We start from the raw sequence: 21,183 nt of genomic DNA, 5'->3' as shown, positions 1-21,183 counted from the left end.
TATATTTCACTAAAGTTTTTCCCAGGGAAAAAATGGTTGCATGAATTAGCTCAGGCTGAAAAAATTCTTATTAAAGTTAATATATAAAAAATTAGCATATAATTAGCTTATACATTACACAGGTACTAGAAACACTGAAACAAATCTCTATGATCTCAGTATATTCTATCAATTTGTACCTTGTGGAAACAAGAAGCTGTTAAAAAAACTCACTCACCCAAGACAAGGGTAATACTCTTTCTCTGGAAAATAACTCATGTACATGTAGCACCCATTCATAAAAATGGCAATAAAACTGAATTATAGACCAATAAGTCTTACTTGAGTTACATGCAAAGTTATGGAAATAAAGAGAACTAACTAGAGGATTATAGATATGACAATAAGAAGATACTAGAATTAATATTTTGTGTTCTAGCAGATTGTTGCTGTGGATTTAGAAAAGTTGGATCTTATTATGGTTTATTTTGATTTTCAGAAGTCCTTTAATAAATCTTTCCAGATATACAGGGAAAGAATTGTTTTGATTGAGAGCAGTATAAAAATATATAAAAACTAGTACATAAAAGAAGTGAATGTTCTAACTGGGGTGATGTACCAAGAGGATACAGTATGTACTTGATTTCTTCTTAATTTATATGAATGATTTACATTCTGGTAAACTTGTGAACTTGTAAATGATACAAAAACAATAAAATAAAATAAAAACATTGTAGAAAATGTGACAGGCATTCAATAAGAATAGTTTAAGGGAGATGGGACTGACAGTTAAATTAATTAAATATAATGGATTTTAAAAGTCAGTTTTTCCACAAAAATGATTCAGCTCCCTGACCAAGTTTGTGGTCTCTTCTTTATTAACAAAGTGGCTTTGAAATGGAATGAATACAAGGGAAAAGTTAGCAATTTAGAATAATACTGTAGGAAAAATTTGAAAAAAATAGCAGTGAGGGGAAAGGGGGTTTGTTGAAGGAACATAGAGCCTATGTGATACTTTGAAGGTCTTCATAACTGCCAACACATGGCAGTATTTTGATGAATGATTGATGTAAATCATGAGAAATACCCTTATCTGACAGTAAATAACTTTTATTGCATTTTGACTGTTTCTGTGACAGTGACATGCTGTTTAATGTATTTTAAGGATATTTTTTGTAATTAAAAAGACTATTCTTTCCATGCCTGAACACTTACAAAATTGGCTCAGAAACATTTTAAATGTAGTTTGAAGAGTAAGCACAATATATTGTCATCTGTTGGCAACACGGGTGCTGAAGTTGTGCAGTTGGTTTCAGAACATATCGGCAATATACAGTATTATGGTTTCTGCAGGTGTGGTACCCAGCAGGTTCTGTTTTAGCGCCAGTTCTATGTTTACATACAGTAGTAACTGTTGCAAGTTCTTATTATAGCCCCCCTTACTGAAGTAGGATTAGTCCCTTTTGATCCTCCACAAGACTGAGTCACTGTGCAACTGCTCCCATTGAACACCCCTGGTCTATTTACTGTAGCTGTGACTGATAACACAATATACTATCAGCTGACAACAATAAACAGAGCTGCCCACTGGTGTTACCAAGTGTCTACCAAAGTCTTATCAACTTTAGCACACACTGGTCTCTTTGGTTTAGACAATAACAACAAAAGAGTTTTACACCTCTTGTCAACATTGTTAAACCTTACAAATCCATCAAGTAGGTAGCTGCGTCAGCATGCGTAGGCTTGCAAAAGAAGTAAAGGTTTTTGAACCTTTGACCAGCCAAAGAAGGCTCCACAAGCTAAACGTTGTTTCTTTTCTTCTCTTTTCAGCATGGAATATACCTTTACTTGTTCCATTTCAAATCCATCTTCCACAATACTCAAGGATTGATGTTGTGAGTCCACGTGTTAATATGTTGACCTTACCCATAATTGTAAAAAAGCGAGCTTGTTGCCTGGGTTAGATGTGGAGAATTGCCTTAATTGGCAACTGAAGCAATTTTTGTGTCTAAAATGTCCTATTTTCAAATTTTGCCATTGAACATATCTGATTTCTTCATCCCTAAATCATCATTTTTGCCTTCATGAATTATAAAATATAGCTCTGATGGTTCAATACAAACCATGAAAAGGTTAGTGGATCCCAAAAGAGCAGATAAACAGTACTCTGCTGTTTCTATGTCTTTTTCAGCCTTGTAGCATGTATTCCTTACTACAAACTCCACAATTTAATAGCATAGCAAAGAGGAAATATGGAAGGAAAATTGTAGCACTGAACAATAAAGAGGACATATTTGAAAAACAATTTAGACTATTACCAGCAGTCACAATTCTCAAATGATGATTATTTAACTGTGATTATGCAAAAATGTGTACAAAAGACAACATAGCATTACACAATATTAAATATTAGTGATCTATACAACAGAAAGATAAATAGCATACAAACATTTTGAGATTCACAAACTGTTACATGCATGATGTTATTTTAAGGATCGTAAATACATACTTTTGAAAAATTAGCTCTGTCAAAACAATACACAATACAATTATGCTTGGTTTTGTCTGTTCATTCTTCCAGGTATTACGCAATACAGTCGTTTTCTTTTTCTAGTGACAGTGTGTACCAGTCAGGACTGATTCAGTCAAGGTTATATGTAAAACCACAAATTATTCTGAGAGACAAATAAAGGATTGGTGACTTCATTAATGCCAATTCACTGGTAATGAATGACTAAAGTATTTGCTGTGTGTTTCTATTTACTTTGGGGATTATCAATAGCAGTGGGATGAATGATGATGAAGACTTGTTTTAAGTGGAGGGTTTGTGCAACATTTTAGTCATAGTAAGTCATTGTAGTCTTTGCTTGAAAATCAGGATACGTGATGGTAACATTACAGCAAAGATTTGGATTTTTTTCCACTTTACAATATGCACTTTCCTACCATTGCAAATGCTAAATGCACTTTCCTACCATTGCAAATTTCCTACCATTGAGGCAACATCAATGCCCAAATTCAGTGTAAGTTACTTCCAATACCCTGTGCAGATTGTTTAAACCTAAAAATAAGTTTAGGTACAAACTGCACTTAATACTGTATGTCTGTATTTAATTTTTACTTCATACAGAAATTTCTTGTCATATGTGTTGAAAGGCAGTGTAGGAAAATACCACATATAACAAATATTTTTATATTTTACATAATCTATTATAAGGCCATTCAAAATATTTGTAGTTGCACGTTTTACATTTATGGGGAAATAAAACTGTCAAGTAATTAAAAGATATTTTATAATATCAATATATACAGCATATATAATGTATCTTTTAATTTGCAGACGCTTTGAATAAATACAATGCTAAAATTCAGTCACTCCTCTTCAGTACTTCAGGTCAAGCTTCTTCTTTAGTTGCTGGCTTGTAGATAACATTCTGTCTTGAATCCTTTTGGAATCTATAGAAACAGCATTTTGTGTAAGTATGAATTGAATTAAGACATTTGTGATTTATAGTATAATGATCAGTAATGAACACATCAATGGTACTGATAAAACATGGGAGCTTGCAGTATCTTGTACTAGAATACAGAGATATAATATTAAATGTAGTACTTGAGAGTGAACATTAAGTAGTGGGTCAAATGTATTTTTGCAAATAGATAAGATTTAACAATCGATGGCACTGTTATCTCAACATAATATTCTGTGACGCAGACATTTTTTTCTAAGAAAGCAATATATTGGCTCATGAGCAAAGAGATAGTACAGAGAAGGCTCCATAGTATCTAGAAATACACAGCTTATTATGGAAATATGTTATTGTCATTGTCTGTAGTCTGTTGCATAAATCTCTATATGCTTTCTACTTCTTTGCTTTACTTAAATTGTAAGCATTTAAAACAACATCTGCAAAGGAATCAGGAAATCTGAATTCATAATTACCTTGAGTATTTTTTCCGTTGCTGAACTGCATAAATTATGAACGATAACAACGTGATTGCAAAAAGTGCTCCAAAGGCAATTGCCAGAATGTATCCTGTAAGATAAGAAATGCAATCAGCAGTGACTGTTTTCATATCATACTTATCTTGATTCATACTGTACACAACAAATGATTCTAGACATGTGTGATGGGATAGGGTTCAAATAGATAAAGACAAGTAAAGGTATTTTGTGGAGTTTATAACTTTCTTTAAATTCTCAGTGTTATATTTTATGATGCTGCAATGCTGCATATTTATATGGTATTCAGACCTGGAATATTGTGGACAGTCTTTAACTACAGGTTGTTCTGCTCTGTTAATCACAGTTATTCATCATTGCAGCTGATCTCTCAGTGACCTCATTAGCCAATTATTTGAGCAAATAATTTGTTTTGTTTTCAAGGTCTGATTGACCTTTTGGGCTATCCATGAAAATTCCATGTTTTTTTGTATTGCAGGCCCCTGGTTACTATAGTGCAGTTGAGGTTAGAGTGTACTTGTGTAACAACAGGACTGTACCTCTGGAGAAACCTTCTTCTTCCCCTGTATAAAACAGAAACAGAGACTGTCTTAAATTGGTAAATTATCATAACACAATACCAAACAAGTTCGAACATCAGAAAGGCCAAACAGCTATCAAGCTCTTTTGGTTTTATTTGCCTGTAATCTCATTCATAGCCAGTACTCTTTGTATTAGGACATTCCAGAATTACATCACCTCGACACTCTTCCTTTCCTGGAAAAGGACAATTTGGAATAGCCTCTCCAACCTAATCTGAATGTCTCTAGAAGGTCTGAGAAAATTGGAGCACCTAATGAAAACCTATCAGACGACAGGAAGAACAATCAAAGTACACACAGGTACTTGTTGATGCATGGAGAACATGCAAGCTTCACACAAACAGATCCACAATCAAACTGATGGTCCTGGAGTTGTAAGACAGCAGTTGCAAGACACCACCAAGCCACCATGTCAGCCTACAGTAAAACATACTGTACAGTGCTGCATACATCTTTTTAAACTAGTATCTAGTTCATTTTTATTAATCCATTCTTTCAGGCCTCCTATAGAGAAGGTCAAATGATACACATATAATCTATATGAAAACCAAAACTAGAATTCCAGAATGTGTGCTCAGTTATTCAAATTATCATGCTATTCAACTTGAGAATCAACTCAGCCTTGTGCTTCATTGAAAAAAGAAAGTATGTAGTACTTAAAGTATTAGTTAGTATTTGGTAATTAAATAAATGTAATATGCTCTATTAAGTAGTTTTCACTAGATAAGATATAACATCCGCAGAATCAACCGTGTTTGTTTTTAATATATAAATATATCAAGTTACACGGTAATACCTGGAGAAGGCTCCATGGCCGAAACATTGTGTTTTCTTTCTTCTTTTTTTTCAGCATGGAATAAACCTACTACTTGTTCCTTTGCAGCCTGCGCATGCTGACATAGCTACCCACCTGGTTAACTATCAAGTTACTGTTTCTACTAATCTAGTTTTAGTAACTAGTTCTAGTATAACATTAATAATAATTACGATACATAGGCAGGCTTTTAAATAATACGATAATGATAATACACAAGTGCAGAGTGAGTTTATGGTGTTTCTAGAGGAGATGATTAGTACTAAGTGTATTTAGTGTAAAATAGTATTTTATCAGTTGGTTTAAAACAGATAAACCAAATTCAATGGCTAATAAATGCTACTCAAGTCACTTCCTGTTAAATCTCTTTCATGGCATGAAGCGATTAAATAATTAGAAGTATAAATCAAAGTACTAAATATTAGCATTTCGTTTAGCTTATAAACTTAAAAAACTATACAGCTATAAGCTATACAGCACTGTACATTTCTTCAAATCTGAATGTTCTGTACAGTGACATACACAAAAAACCCACCCAGCAGTGAAGATAAAATCTTTTCACTGGTAGCACAAGACTTCACATTATTTTGTACCACCAGACTGACTGTGGGCTCTCTCACTGGAGTAGAAGTTGTGACAAACCATTTCCCCCCATGTACAGCACATCTTTCAGGTCCCCACTTTTAACAGGTTATAGATAAAAAATAAGCCCTTCATAGATTAAAATATAGGGTTTTGCAATGAAGCTTTGTTGAACAAAGGTGTACAATTTGATATTGTTTATATTCAACATTCTTCACATATTTGTATGATGGCCTTGTGAGTTTGAATTGTTAGACTACAGTATATGCCTTAATATATAGACATACTGGATTTAAAGTATCCAACGCGAAAATACCACACAAGGTTATGAAGTACTGATCCCTGGCCTATAAAGAGATCAAAGACAAGAAACATGCCATTATACATTCTACTCAGACACATATTGTAAAGTGTCTATTGCATTTTGCGAAATTAAGGAAACAAGACTGACTATTGGGATTATTGTGTTTTTTGCCTTGCTATTAACTACTGCTTTAAAATTATAGTTGTAAAATAAAAAATGAAGAATTTTAGTTTTTAAAGCACTATCTCTAAAAGTCTCACAAATGAAAAATGTCAGAGGAAGAGATGTGAATATTTGAATGTGTGAGTATAAGCACAAGCCCTACTCACCCACTGCATTAGTCGAAGATCTGCCTTTACTAGGATTCTGATTCCCATTGACTTGAGACCCTGCAAAGGGCAGTAGGTGACAGTTTTACGGGTATCCCAGGAGAAACATTAATCATAGCACAACAATTGATCCTACTTAAGTGAGAAAAGGCTGGATTTCAAAACACCAAAATAAGCAGACAAATAATATGGTGACCCTAAAGCAAATAATTATAAAGCCATGCATGTGTAGACATATTAGTTACAGTTAAAGACTTTGTGACATGACAGTGGTGTAAAGGGCTGAGTGTTATCACAAAATACATACCGAGTATTTGTGAGAGGACTATTCATGATTAGTCAATTAAATGTATTTTTCACTTAAAATACTCAAAATAGCTCTCTTCGCCCAAAGTATTGTATCAAAATTACTTGTTTAAAACATGGTAAGTTGTGAAAAAATCCTATGACCAATCTTACCATCAAAATTTGGTTTGTAACCCAGTTTTGGAGAAGCGGGTAATTATAAAGACAGATGTAAGTAACCATCTGACCTGGGTAAGTTCTGAAAGGATCCAGAGGCAAAACAGCAGAAACAGATACTGCAGGCAGCATTTCAGACAAGGCTGTTGAGCTTTCTTAATTCAGATTTTCTAAATGTTAGATTTCAGTAGTTTTTTGTACTCTTATCTTTTCTATCGGTACAATAAAGAAAATATGAAATCTGAGAGCTAGATGGCATCAGGCAGTGTGATTCAGTTTTATCAGTACCATCTTTTATACTGGTTTCTGTTTCTGGTGAGAATGTGTGGTTGCACAATTCAATGTGCATACCCCGTATTACAATGCAATAAATAAAATGCAATACTAAAATTATTTTACTCAGTCAGTATCATCTGACTTGTTATTTACTTATCATAGACAGTCTTCAGGAAAAAGCACAAACAACTGTTCTACTAACGGTAGTGAGCATTCAAGATATTAGAGTTACTGTAACATTGTCTGAATCTCTCCCATGCTTACCGTACTTGCTGGGAAAGTAGCACCAGCATGTCATTGCTGATTCTGTTTTCTGTGTACTGTACTGTGTGTATTCTGTGTTTAAGGAGTGGTTAATTTAATAGGTGAGACCACTGGGTAAGTGATACAGAAAGCAATGCAGTCATGTGTAAACAAGACTGAAGTATGAATCAACAGGTTTCATATAAATAAAAACCTCTATGAATATTATTTAGCAGAGTTTATTTCTTTTTGTGGATCTGCAATGCTTTTGTACTGTATTTACAGAAATGTTGCCTCCTTTAGAGTTACATAATGCAACCAATAATTGTAATGTTATCTCTGACACAAAGTTTCTCCAGCACTCAGTTTACTTATTAACTTCATGAGGTCAATGTGTCTTCCAGCAAGGACAGCAGAATAATTTGAAAGCATTTCATTCCTTTAGTAGAAACAGTTAAATAGCATTGTAGTAAACTTGCTTGTTTACTGTTCTTATCTCCTGACTTATCTATTAAGGTCAAGTCAGATATGGCTCATCTAGCCTGACTTTCATGGGAATGCGTAGAAGGAAATTTTCCACAGTTGTTGATATCTATCCAATCTCCCTGAAATCATTTAAATTCTTAATATATATATATACTACGACCAGTTCCAAGATGCCATTAGGCGGGAGACACAAAGTGCTGCTATTATAGACTGCAATGCTGACCATTACCTTTTGTGGTTTGTAGAGTCTTGAAAGATGAATAAACTTCCCTCCCATGCAGAAGCTGTGCAGCTCTGAAGTTTCTGGAGAGCAGCGACTGTCCTGCTTTAAGTGTGTCCTCAAGTGCTGCTAACTGAATGATAGGAAAGGGAGAATACATTATCAAAAACAATTTTCAGAAGGCTGAATTTTGAGGCATTTGAGCAGCTGAAACAGTAAGGTAGAGATCAAGTCCTATGGTCTAGATGTAACGCATTCATGCCTGAGTCCTCTAGTGATTTCAGAGTTCTACATTTAACAATGTCTACATTAACAAAATCTGCTGCTCTCAGTCCACAAGTAAATAATATAAAGCACCTTTAAACACATCTGCAAAACCATGACGCGTGTAGCGCTGCACTACTCAGCAAAAGTATAGTATGTAATATCATTGCAATTAATACAAAGTACAAAAGTAAAATTAAGCATGCTCTTCTAGTAACTTGGAAGTTCATTTTTCTAGACAGTCACCTGATAGAGCGGATGTTTTAGGGAATATTTATTAGTCAGGATTTCAAAGTTCAAGAAAGATAAAACAACTGTCTAAGGTAAAAGCTGTGCTGCTTGCAGACCTGTTTCCTTGAAACTGAGATTGTGTCATTAAAAACGGTCCAGTTCACTGTCTGAAAGCAAGGAGGAGTGGTGAGTGATCCATTGTAGCGGTAGAAGCGCTCCAGGTTTGGCGGCAAAAGATGTCGGACATTGAAACCAGGAATCTCAGTGTTCATTTCTGAAAAAGCGTGTAATAGACATTGGATTTCATACAACTCTAAAAGCTCCCCTGATAATATTTATATCAGATTGTTATAGCATTTAAAGTATTTTTCTTAATGAGTTATGATTTTACAAATCCTAGGATAAACAATCTGAGGTGGAGAAAAGTAGAAAAATGTCAAGGGAGAAATGAGACTGAGGGCTGGTGATGAGGTTCTGAACTACAATGACGAGGCTCAGTTATCTTGATTGGCATGCAGCTACAGTATATACAGTACAGTAGGTCATTCTCATTTCCTCTGATGGGCAAGACAGATTCTTAAAACTATCCATCCCTCCATCAAATTTTCTAATTGTTTCTTCCAATTCAGGATCACAGGGGAGCTGGAGCCTACCCTGGAGATCAACAAGGCAGAATACACCCTGGATGCGATGGCAGTCCATTGCAGGGCAGACACACAGAGACATAAACATTGCCAATTTGAACAGAAACCAATTAACCTACCAGTATGTTTTGTACTGTGGGAGGAAACCAGAGCACTCGAAGGAAATTTACGTCAACACGGGAAGAACATACTGTAACGCAACGGGGGCTCAGGCGGGCGCCCTTGCCGCATCAGGTCAGCCCCGCACCGTCCGGGGCTCGAACCCGGGACTCCTGCGTCACTCAGCAGTGACCCAGCCCGGTGAGCTAAAGAGAGATCTCTCTACAGCCCAGTAGCTGTAGTCCTGCTATCACAGGGAAGGGCGGTGACGTCACCTGCTCTGGTACGCCGGCTCTTACACAGTGCCTGTCGGCCGTAAGTGTTACACTCTCCCCCGCTTAAATCGCCGTCCCCGGCGAAGGGCTATCCCACCCCGCTTCTGACACCAATGTAACGCAACGGGGGCTCAGGCGGGCGCCCTTGCCGCATTAGGTCGGCCCTGCACCGTCCGGGGCTCGAACCCGGGACTCCCGCGTCACTCAGCAGTGACCCAGCCCGGTGAGCTAAAGAGAGATCTCTCTACAGCCCAGTAGCTGTAGTCCTGCTATCACAGGGAAGGGCGGTGACGTCACCTGCTCTGGTACGCCGGCTCTTACACAGTACCTGTCGGCCGTAAGCGTTACAATACAAATTCCACACAGATAAAATCACAGGAATTGAACCAAGGGCCCCAGTGCTGCAAAGCAGCAATACTTATCACTGTGCCACCCAATTCTTATATTATACTTCCTGTACTAAACATTCTTCTTATTTTCATTGATTTCCAAATTTGTGTTTGCTAGGATCGTATACATCTACGAAATTACAACAAGTAGCTGAAAATAATCCCATGTCAAAAGCTTGTAGAAAATAATTAAATTATCTGCTTTGCTGAAGGAATTGAAAAAATGCAAACCATTACTCCTCTCTCTTAATTTTGTACCAAATGAATAGACATCAGTAGTGATTAGTAGTACTACGAAAAATTATATTGGAAATGATATATGATGCTTCTAAACCGTTTAAAGAAGGTACACATACACTATATATACCGCTCTCTCTATACGATTCATTTTAAATATGCCTCTATGCACAGACTCTAAATGAAAACATAACTAACTTCAGGGATATTAAAGTAATTGTCACATATAGCCAGTTCTAAACCTTCTCATGGCCAAATTTCCACAACTATTTTTTGGCAAATGTTTGATACAACAAGAACATTATTTCTGATGACGTCCATAGCTTATGCAAGAGCACATTGAGAAATATTTATTACAAAAATTAGGTTGTGCAGTTTGCAACAGAAGATGATTAACGTGGTAATAACTGGGCAACTCTAAAGTGATTCGATATTCTGTCAGTTTTCATCAAAACTCTTTTTACACACAGTGTATGATATCAATGGAGGAGTGCAGGTTTTCATTTGGATTTGTCTTAACATAACAGGAGCCTTGTGAGATCTCCTACCTTTGCCCTGACTTCATATGACCTTTTTCTAAATTTTACAAGCACACTCTCTACTCTTTGGATTATATTGGTAAATCAGCAGTTTTTAAAACCTGCATTCATTATTGAACACTATTAAAGAAAATTATAACCAAGTTAACATTAAAATTCTGCTTATAATTAGATACTAAATGTAGGTAGAACCACATCTTACCTTCTAAACTGACATCAGTAAGAGAAGAAAGGATGTTCTCATAGTTTTCATTTTCAAGCAGACCAATCTAAAATCGGTAAATAACATGAGCAGAGATCAGCACCTCTCGGGATGTTGCTAAACGGAAATGTTCAGAAAGCAGTTTTACATTGAGAATTCGTATTGTGAGCCGTTGTCATCTACACTCCTTTGTCCTTGTGTAGTTCAGAAAGAAAGGCTAGCAGTAGCGTTTATCTAAGCATGTTGTTTAATATAAGTAAACACACAGATAAGACAAGCGATTAAGCGCAATGTCACGTGTGCATTATGTTTGCAACAGCAGTGAAATATCTTACCCCGATGAACCCCCCTAGTACCGCCAGACCGTCCGGCTTTGTTGCTGCTTCTTGTAAACTTCCATACTTGGAGTTGTAGTGAACCACATGGATCTACAACAAAACGGAAGTGTTTCAACAGAGTGATTTAATTAACATTGTAGAAATACATTTAGAAGAGAAACAGAGTTTAAACTTACTAAATGAGCAACAATATGTACAGTAAATCATTCTTAATCATTGATTTTCTGTCATTTTATTACAAATGCCATGTACTGATTTGCATGTGCGGTTTTAAGAAAGCCTTATTAATCCATTAATATGCGCCCGTTATGAAAATAGGAATTTGGTATTTAGTGTTTTCTTGGTATCTTTTACTTACATCTTAATAAAAACAAGTGTTAAATTGTTCTTTAGGTGCTGACTTACAAGTTAAGGAATTTGTGATTCATGGGAGCTTTTTAAATCTGCTTTTTATTTTCTTCCGTTAAACTTTTACAAAGAGGAATTAGCATCTTTTCCTGATTTTAAAAGAACTACATGTGTTTTATATTAGTGGAAAAAAAGAGGAAGTGAAAAAAAACTAGAAAATTTTAATTTCTTAGAAAAATGCAAATTTCTGTTGTGGAGCAAAGAGGTCAGTGGGGAAAGCACCTGTGAAAAAAGACTAGCAATCTTACCTCTGCTGGGAAGTGGACATTATCAATCGTGTGTTCAGATCCAGGAACCTCTTTGGTTCCCCAATGGAAGTGAAGCTGGGCTGCTATGAATATGTTGTCGAAACCTTGGACTATGCGCATGGTGCTTGGCAAGTTTAGCTGTACTGGAGTAGACATTAAAGTACACAGTCCTGTCATTTATTGTTCTTAATATTTTCCATGATCATTTACCATAAAAATTCAGTTCTGCAATGAAGAAGCCTGTTGTGCTTTTTTAAAATAAAGAATACTATTTTTCATGCTTTACCTTCTGTAACACTGTTTGAATTGAGTCCTGAAGAAGCAATACACTACAGTATGTGCTCTTGAGTAAGACAAGGCAAATAACACAAAATACTGCTTCAGTGCTAAGCTGCAGGTGAAATAATGCCTTTTCTATTATCTTCACCTACAGATCAGTTAGATCTTCATTATCTCTTACAGGGTTGGGGGTTAGCTCAGCAGATTTTAACTTACATGTGTGCCCATTATTTTGTAACTTCAGTAACTCTTTGTCCGATAGGTCATATCCTTCAAGAACAATAGCTGGCAGACTGGAGTCATATATGGTTTTTCCAGTTTCAATATTGATTGGAGATTGAGATTTCCCACTACAGTGCTCAAATTCAGAGGGCCACGATTCTTGATCTGTCAAAGAAAAGAAAATGATTAACACACATGTGACCATGTATTATGGTATAAATGCCCTATGGTTTACTGCTGGTGGGTAATTTCTGCTTAAAATCCAATGTGAGTTTGTTTTTTTTTTCAAATGAAAAGAGAACAACTAAATATTAAACAGGTGTTAATTTAAAAAATGTCTGAACTGTATTTGCCCTGTTCTGCAGCCAAATGTAAATTACTTTAAAAAAAACTTTAAAAAACAGTTGCTATTTTAAATTATGTTTGACCTTGTAAGTAAGTATCCTGGAAATTAAATTGGCTGATTGTCTGGGATGAGGTGTAGGTTTCTTCTTCTTGTTTCGGATTACTGATACTTATCTGCCCCCTACAAAGAGCTGCTACAGTATGTGCTACAGCGTGGTCAAAGGGTGGAACAGCAGGACTGACTAAACAGAGGACACATGAATAACAACTCTTAAAAGTGCCTGTGGAGTCAGTCTCTTTGACTGAAGCCCATTGCCAAAATTTTACTTAAGATTATCACTTACAGTAGGTTTTACACCATTTTATCTCTGGAGATCAAACTCTGAGATTATCAAAGTGGACTTAGTGCTGAGGTAGTACTAGTGAGCAATAATGAATGAATACATAAAAGGTACAAACCACACAAACAAAATGTAAGCCAATGAATGAATATATACTGTAATAAAGAGCACCCTGTCTCCCCAGAAAATCAAATTGAATTAATTCAGGGGTATTTTAAAAATTATTTTATTGTAAAGCATGCCGTTAATAACTAAGTTTTCATTACAAAATTATTGCTGAAGAAAAGCTGACAGAGAGGAAAATATATTGTATATTTAAATTTGACCAATTGTAAAATATTAGTAGTACAAAAAATATTTAATTCCTTTGGAGGAAGCAGATATCTTCCATCTTTCAGGGTTATCATTTTTTTAAGAGCAAGTAGTGGCTGTGAATTTTGGGAATCTGAATATTAATTAACTATGACTATTTTAAACACAACAGAAAGCGACATAGCTAACTCAGAGTAAAGTCATACTGTACATATATCTTTAAAGGAACATCTTTACTGGTTATGGTGATTTTTAAAAGGAAATATTAACTTATTGAATTAGGGGAATCTGAATATTAGCTATATACTGTACCAAGGAATAATTTGCAAAATGCAGTAAAATAATTGATAATTACCATCGTACTTCCAATGCACATGAGGTGAACCTAAGAGAAAGGGTTGAAAACACACATCAGTTACTGAACAATTACAAAGCAAAGCTGTTATCTACAAAACCTTTATATATCAACAAAGCTGGGTGAAGATTTTCATTAATGTATCTACTCTTTTTTTTCTCTAATGTAGAATATGGAAAAGCTCTTTTTTATTACTGGTAAAATAAACACTGTTGCCCAGGACATTTTCACATTTCATTCCTAAAAATCTGCTATGGTAACTTAACTCTGTGTTAAACAATATACTAATATAGCTTAAGAAAACAAAAAAGCTCTTATTTTCAAAGAAGGTTCCGCCACTCTTCAAATATGTCAGGATATTTTCCACCTCAGGATGTACACTTCAATGCAGCGCTAAGTTTGCTGACAGCCCTCTTCCCTCTTTGTGCAGCAATCGCTAATTATTGCTACAGTATGTCAATAGTTAGCTTAATAAAATAAAAATATAATATACAGTATATATATCATTAAAGAAAGATCAAAACTGAAATTCTTATGTTGTGCATTTGAGTTTCCAACTGTGCTTAACAGCAATAAGCCATTAATAAACCTGTGTGCTGGTGAAACAGATATCAAGACATCTTGATTTGTAGAAGCTCAGCAAGGATGGGGCTGAATATAAATATATAGATATAAGCATAGCTATTTACTCTATATATAGCATTCTTTATATTAAACCAAATTCTTTAAGGTGGCTCGTGACTTCTTTGGACATACATTTGGTTCAGTGGGACATACAGTAGAAATACTGTCACAGAACTGATCCTTGCTTTACCTGAAGACTTTGAAAAAAATACATTACTGTTAAGTAAAAATAAAATGAATGTTCTTTCATTTTCAGTTCCACGATCTGAAATCTGCTTAGTAAATAAATATTGACCTTTAACAGAATATAAAGGTTAATGTGTGTACTTAAAAACTTGTCACTATTCAGTACACAATATAATGGAATATAAGGTTGTTAAAGCACTGTTGATATAAGCTGTCGCTGTTCTGGAAGGCTCAGTTAAAAGAGAGTGAGAAAGCAAGTTATAATATTTTAATACCATCTGACATTAAGGGCTAGTCCAGCATATTATGTCATGATATTCAGTTAAATCTCTGTAATGAAACCCATTGTCAATCATTGTAGTTAGCATTACTGGAGTACAATAAACAGGACTTTCTTTAGTGACGACTGTACAATATGCAGTATTTTAAATCATTAATCTAGAATTGTGTTATTGGAGGGCTTTATATGATGAAAGGATTAAGACCTGAAGAAGGGGTAAAATTACTATTAAGAAAATAATAACTTAGGCTAGGTAACCAAAGATTTATTTTTTGTGTTTACTTTAAGCATTATTGTATGTTTTTTTCAGCCACCTTGTTTAAGGTAATCTTCTTAGCAAATAAAAAATAATAACAACCTACAGGACAGAAAAAGGAAGATTTGCAGTCATTATGTCCTGTAGGTGTGCAGATGCGACCATCTAGAAAGCACAAGATGTCAGGAGGTATACATGACGAACAGTACAGTGTCACAGCATTTTTATTTTTTTGAATAATCTGATGCAGGACTGCACTACACTGTTAAACTGCCAGGAGATGCAGTGAATCTTTAAAAGTACCACTGCTGTGTGTGGCTGTCGCCCAAATCATTACAGTATTAAATGTTTATTAACCAATTAGTGCTTTCCTGTGCTAATCATACTGTATGTGCACTGTACTAGTAACATTTTTCAACTAATACACTGATTACATTGTTGAGACAGGATGTTGCCACCACACCTTTAAAACAAATACTGTACTACTGTATATGTCACCATACCACACTATAACAGTGATGTCATCATGCTGTTTGATGGCATTATCATTTTAAAGTATACAGCATTATTAGTCATTAGAAAACATAGTTTTATTCTAGATTTTGATTATAAAAATATATATTATACACATACTGTAGTGGCTTTAAAATCATACAGTATCATACTGTATTTAAAAGCAAATAAACATGGAAAAAACTAAACAGGGGCCAGATTAAAATACATTTTGAGTAGTGATTTAAATATCTTTGTTTGTTGTGAACTGTACAATAAGTTGAATTGCAGCTAAAACAAGTCTTCATTACAGAAGATTTGAATATTTAAATTACTAACATTGTAATTTAAAGTTGACATACTGTACAGTATGTTGTGCTTGAAAACATTTACAGTATACAATATAATTTTGATGATCAAAACAATAGTGTGAGTAATCTGGATAAAGGCAGTCTGCAAGAACAACGCTAAACAGTACTATACTGTAGTTGATGTTCTGTACCGTATAGTACTGTTTGGAAATCTGTGGATATGACTTCACCTGAATCTTTTAACATGTGTGGCAAGTTGGGAAATGTAGTCTTTTTGGTCACATATTCAGCTCAGGTCATCACCATTTTTAAAAAAAAAAACGGTACAATACAGGGTGCGAAGGAAATATTCCTGACTGTTTTAAAATGACCTTTTCAAAATAAAAAAGGAATTGAATCACCCATAATCATTCAGAATGGGGATGTACCGGGTATTAAACTGAGAAGAAAATTGTTATTAAAATTCATCAGATATCTGCAGTTTAAAGCAAAACATCCTCAACTTGTATCTTGCTTTGATGAAGGTTAATTCAAATTATCCCGACTTTGCAGTTTAAAGCTCAACATACAGTACATACTATACTGTATATGGAGTAATAAAGACATTTGTACTCAAGTACAAAAATAAAAGCATTTCATGTTCTTGCAGACATGACATAACAATAAGTTGTGGTTAGTGCAACAATTGTTAAACAAATTCCACATTCTAGTTATCCCAGTGTATACTGCTACTATAAATTCAGTATTGATGTGAGGGTTTTAATTTACTGTAACAATTAGTAATCTGTCTTGGCAACTGTTTGGAATCAAACATATTCAATATACAATTTACTGATATAGTACCAAAACAACAAATAGATTAAATCTGTGAAACAATCAGCTGTGATTCAAAAGGGTGAATTTTCACTTAGAGATTGCAAGGAGAAGAGCTAATAACTTCAGAGTTACAATACGTAGACTATATCATGTTATGGTCTACCTCTTAGATTTTAAGAGTCTTATATAATTACATCACATTCATATTCTCAGATACAAATAAATATGTAAATATGTATTTTCTACCATGAACTGAACTACCAAACGTGTTTGGAATAATAGTTCAACTCTTGAGAATTTTAATGTGAATAAAGAACTTTTATACTCAAAGATTTGCTTCCTGTTGAGAAGAAGCTGGCTGGCAGCTATTCACTTTGTGCAGGTAGTGTCCCCAGCAGAGAAAAGAGGAGAGAGCTGTTCCTAGCATTGCTGATGACTGCTCTGCATGAAGTTAATACCTTGCTTTGGTCTGTGCACAGTTATCTTGTTGGGTCCAGCTGCAAGTTAGACACGTGTGACAACTTGGTTCATCCCAGCTATAGCTTGGTATTGAAAATTCTCAGATGGAGAATAAGAAAGGTTCCAACTGTCTTATTTTGTTGAATGGGCAAAAATAACAGTGGGTTCACAGACACAAGATTTCTTCTATTGCAGAAAGAATATCTTGGGCAGAATTCTGTACTTCACTGACTCACTCTCTCGCCTTGATGTCTTGGAGAAAGGTCCTGACTCAAACTGCTTGCAAACACATGGTTGGAAAAGTCAGATTCCCAGTTTAGGTAGAGAGAGAAGAAGAGCCAGTCAGTTAAACAATAAAAAATAAGTTGTGTACTAGCTTTTAAAATGCGACATTACAGCTGGTGATTGTTTGAGGATTTTGTCAGATATAGTCAGGGATATATAATCACGCAGCCTGCAGGTCCCCCATTGGTGAATTCATCTTTGGGTGATGGACAGTGACCTTTGCTCTGTCTGTAGGAGAAACATACTACAATGGAGCCCATCTGCACTATACTGTATATTATTAGATTGTTTTAGGAGAGTGACAGCTTCACAATGCCCCATTCTGTGGACATCTTGGGAAATCTTTCTTATAAAATAGGAGCCCTTTTGTTGTATTCTTCTGCTTTTAAATAGAGGCTGAAGAGCAAAGCTCTTGGTCAAGGTACAGAAAGAATATCTGGAATATTAAGTAATATTTGATTCTCAGTGAAATAATGTGCTTTGCTGATACAATAAAATTGAGAGCAAGTTTTGGTATGTATAAAATTGTCAGAAAAAGTTGTGGACCCTGTATTTTTTATTTTTGGATTTAGAATAATATTTTTTACTTTGCTTCTTCATCAGTGATACCTTTACTATGAAAACGGATTTCTTCTGATACCTAAGATGGTCTAGTGAAGTAACCAATGCAATCAATGTCATTTTAAAGTGTACATTAAAAATACACTTAAGTTTAATTAAGTCATAACAATGGCTCATTTTGAAGGGTTTTCTTCATGTTACTGGTTGAATTGTATACATACTGATAATTTAAAAGGAAATTTCTTTTAATTATTGTACTTTTAATTACTTTTCATTTACTGCATTTCCTCTAATTGTGTATTATTTTTGTGTGTCGTTTTAGTTACTTGTATTGTAAGTTTTTAAGATATATTTGAAGGAAGAAACAATGAAGTGTAAATGTAGATTGACTTAGTCTATTTAAATAAGAGAAAATTAGAGGCTAAATCTTATTTTAGGGCCTCCTGCCAGGATTCACTGATTAACACTAATCACACAGCTTGAAATCTTCAGCGTCCTTGTAAAGGCTTAGTTACAGTTTATCTCTATTGCAGCTCCCTTTTAAAACATGATAGTAAAATTCTGATTATATATGATTATATCAAATATTTTTTTAGGAACAGTGTTAGCAACAATTGTTGCAAAAAAATTAAAAAATTGTAGAACAGAATGTGAAATGAATGCCATAAAATTGTGTTTTGGTTTTTAGTAGTAGTACTGTATATATATGTTTCACATTAGGTGTTAAAATATGTCACATGCCAGAACTTCAATTATAGTAAAATACCAGAATTAAAATACCAGCATTTTGAATATCATTGACACAAGAACAGAGTTTCTAGATGGGTTCTTGAGCCATTAGTTCTGCATCACTATGTTTTTTCTCAGTTAATTTGTCATAATTATATTTTATTCAATACTGTTTCAATCATGGCCTCCTAATAATCCCCCTCTATGAATTGGCTACATTACTCTGCTCTACTCCCCACTGATAGCTGATGTGTGGTGAGTGTTCTCACGCACTGTGGATGCTGCACATTGGTGGTGGTGGAGCATTACCTATAACGCGCTTTGAGTGGAGTGTCCAGAAAAGCGCTATATAAGTGTAAGCAATTATTATTATTATTATTATTATTATTATTATTATTATTATAGTGGGCTTAAAAGTCTTCCATTAAGTGACAAACATCTGCTGTATTGAATCACCTTTCAAATAAATTAAAACATTTAAAAAATCAACCCTATAAATCAATAAATAGCAGTAACTAAGCTATAAATAAGACAGCACATGGGATTACTACAGTTTACTTTACAGTGTAAGCATGGGTAGTTGATGTGACAGTCTGCATATTCAAAACACTTACAGTATAAATACATATTTGGAATCTTGAACTGATGCTATGTGTGATCTGAATGTTGCAGTCGTATTTCTCAATTGAAAAAAAACCATAACAAATGGTGCAAGAGATAATTTTAATCTTTTATAAGACTACCATATTTGTTCAAATCTAACAGTTTTCAGCTGAGTTTTAATAGTGCCTCGTTAATGCTGCCATTTAAAAAGACACCATCTCTGGAAGGCCATCACTTTGTATGCTTTGGATATCATAGAACAACCCCATGTTTTATTTAGAATAAACCTGAGCTATCCCGTATATGCTGATACCCTTTAAAATGCTATGCTTGAGTTTGTGGATCACATGCTCTAGGGTGTACTGTATAGTAGTAATGTTATAAAGACACTTCCAGCAGGGTGTAATTTCAGAACAGACTGAACTTAACCAGGCTTTCTTCATTCTTGCACTATAATAACTAATGGGCTCTGTTCTGAACAGGTGGCAGATCAGGCATAGTAAAAATGCTGTGTCCAATGAACACAATATGAGCAATCTAGGTTACTTTCACAATTGCATCTGAAATTAGTTTGCAAACATCTCCTTTAAGATAGAAGTAATTCTTCTACTAATACCTGTATCCCTGGTTCAAGAGCAAACCTTTGACAGAAGACACTTTGAGATCATCTAGAACAGCACTTTTCCAAAAAAATATTTAGTTCTTGAGTAGTTTGATTAAAGGCACAATTTTGCAACCAAGAAGATTGTAATAAGACTGTCAAAGTGCTTTTGTGAGCTGTAGATGTTATTAATGTATGGGTAAAAATAAAAAAGTTCCAAAAGAATAGAAACACAACTGAAAAATTGTTATCCCAAATAGTTGTTGGACTACAGAACAAACTACCCAGCCATAACGCTGAAGCCGATACAAAGATTTTTTAAAAGAAACTGCTGGAAGTGATTATTGGATCAAAGGAAAGGTCAAATAAAAACTTTGTATTGTGAATGTACACAAGTTCGATACAGTGTGAAGAACCCTACCAATTCCAAGTGGTTTGATTGTCACTGAACAAGCTTTAGAGGGCACAGTTGTGGAGACAAGGTGAATTGAAAAAGCAGGCACGAGTTATATGCATACTCCCTTCTTTTACTCCAATAATATCTACAACATCTGGAATCGAAATGACTCCCCCAATGGTGGGAGACATGTAACTATGTTCTGAATTAGAGTGAATCTAGGTCTTTGGAAAATGCTTCTCAGAGATTTTGTACCTTTGTTATGTTCTTGTACAGCTGTGACCATATATAGCACATTACAAGACTGTTTTAACTCATGAGTTAAAGTTCCTTGACTTGGTTTTTAACCTCAGGGTCATTGTACTGTTATATGATAAATACTTCTAAAAATATCCTGTTTGCTATACAATTACCTTAACTGTAAGCACTAGATATTAAAGAACAGTCCCTACACTGTTGGTTCTTTCTCAGAAAAATATTTTTTTAACTATGCCTTATGATTAAACTAGAGATATTGTAATGTGTTTATCTTATGTTGTAAAATGAGAACCAAAACATAGGTGTTTGCTGGAGGTGGGGGTGGTTGGCTTAAGATCATGGCTCATTTCACAAACT

The 21,183-nt window shown here is 34.7% G+C and overlaps 1 protein-coding gene across 1 annotated transcript in view; it reads right to left on the bottom strand.

The window, feature by feature from the left end:
• Positions 1 to 1,073: 1,073 nt before the first annotated feature.
• Positions 1,074 to 21,183, bottom strand: part of ca9 (carbonic anhydrase 9) — a 29,043-nt gene continuing 8,933 nt past the window's right edge. Inside the window, exons 2-12 of the mRNA XM_088910255.1 lie at positions 13,969 to 13,998; positions 12,610 to 12,780; positions 12,115 to 12,257; positions 11,456 to 11,548; positions 11,121 to 11,187; positions 8,852 to 9,009; positions 8,250 to 8,373; positions 6,554 to 6,613; positions 4,483 to 4,506; positions 3,923 to 4,016; positions 1,074 to 3,435 (exon numbers count right to left, since the gene is read on the bottom strand). Of these exons, the coding sequence (XP_088766381.1) occupies positions 3,375 to 3,435; positions 3,923 to 4,016; positions 4,483 to 4,506; positions 6,554 to 6,613; positions 8,250 to 8,373; positions 8,852 to 9,009; positions 11,121 to 11,187; positions 11,456 to 11,548; positions 12,115 to 12,257; positions 12,610 to 12,780; positions 13,969 to 13,998 (1,025 nt within the window). The 3' untranslated portion in view covers positions 1,074 to 3,374. The remainder of the gene's footprint in view (positions 3,436 to 3,922; positions 4,017 to 4,482; positions 4,507 to 6,553; positions 6,614 to 8,249; positions 8,374 to 8,851; positions 9,010 to 11,120; positions 11,188 to 11,455; positions 11,549 to 12,114; positions 12,258 to 12,609; positions 12,781 to 13,968; positions 13,999 to 21,183) is intronic.

The sequence above is a fragment of the Atractosteus spatula genome, chromosome 3, assembly GCF_055471065.1.
Source record: "Atractosteus spatula isolate fAtrSpa1 chromosome 3, fAtrSpa1.hap1, whole genome shotgun sequence".
Classification (NCBI taxonomy): domain Eukaryota; kingdom Metazoa; phylum Chordata; class Actinopteri; order Semionotiformes; family Lepisosteidae; genus Atractosteus; species Atractosteus spatula.
This window is presented reverse-complemented; position numbering and strand designations above follow the sequence as displayed.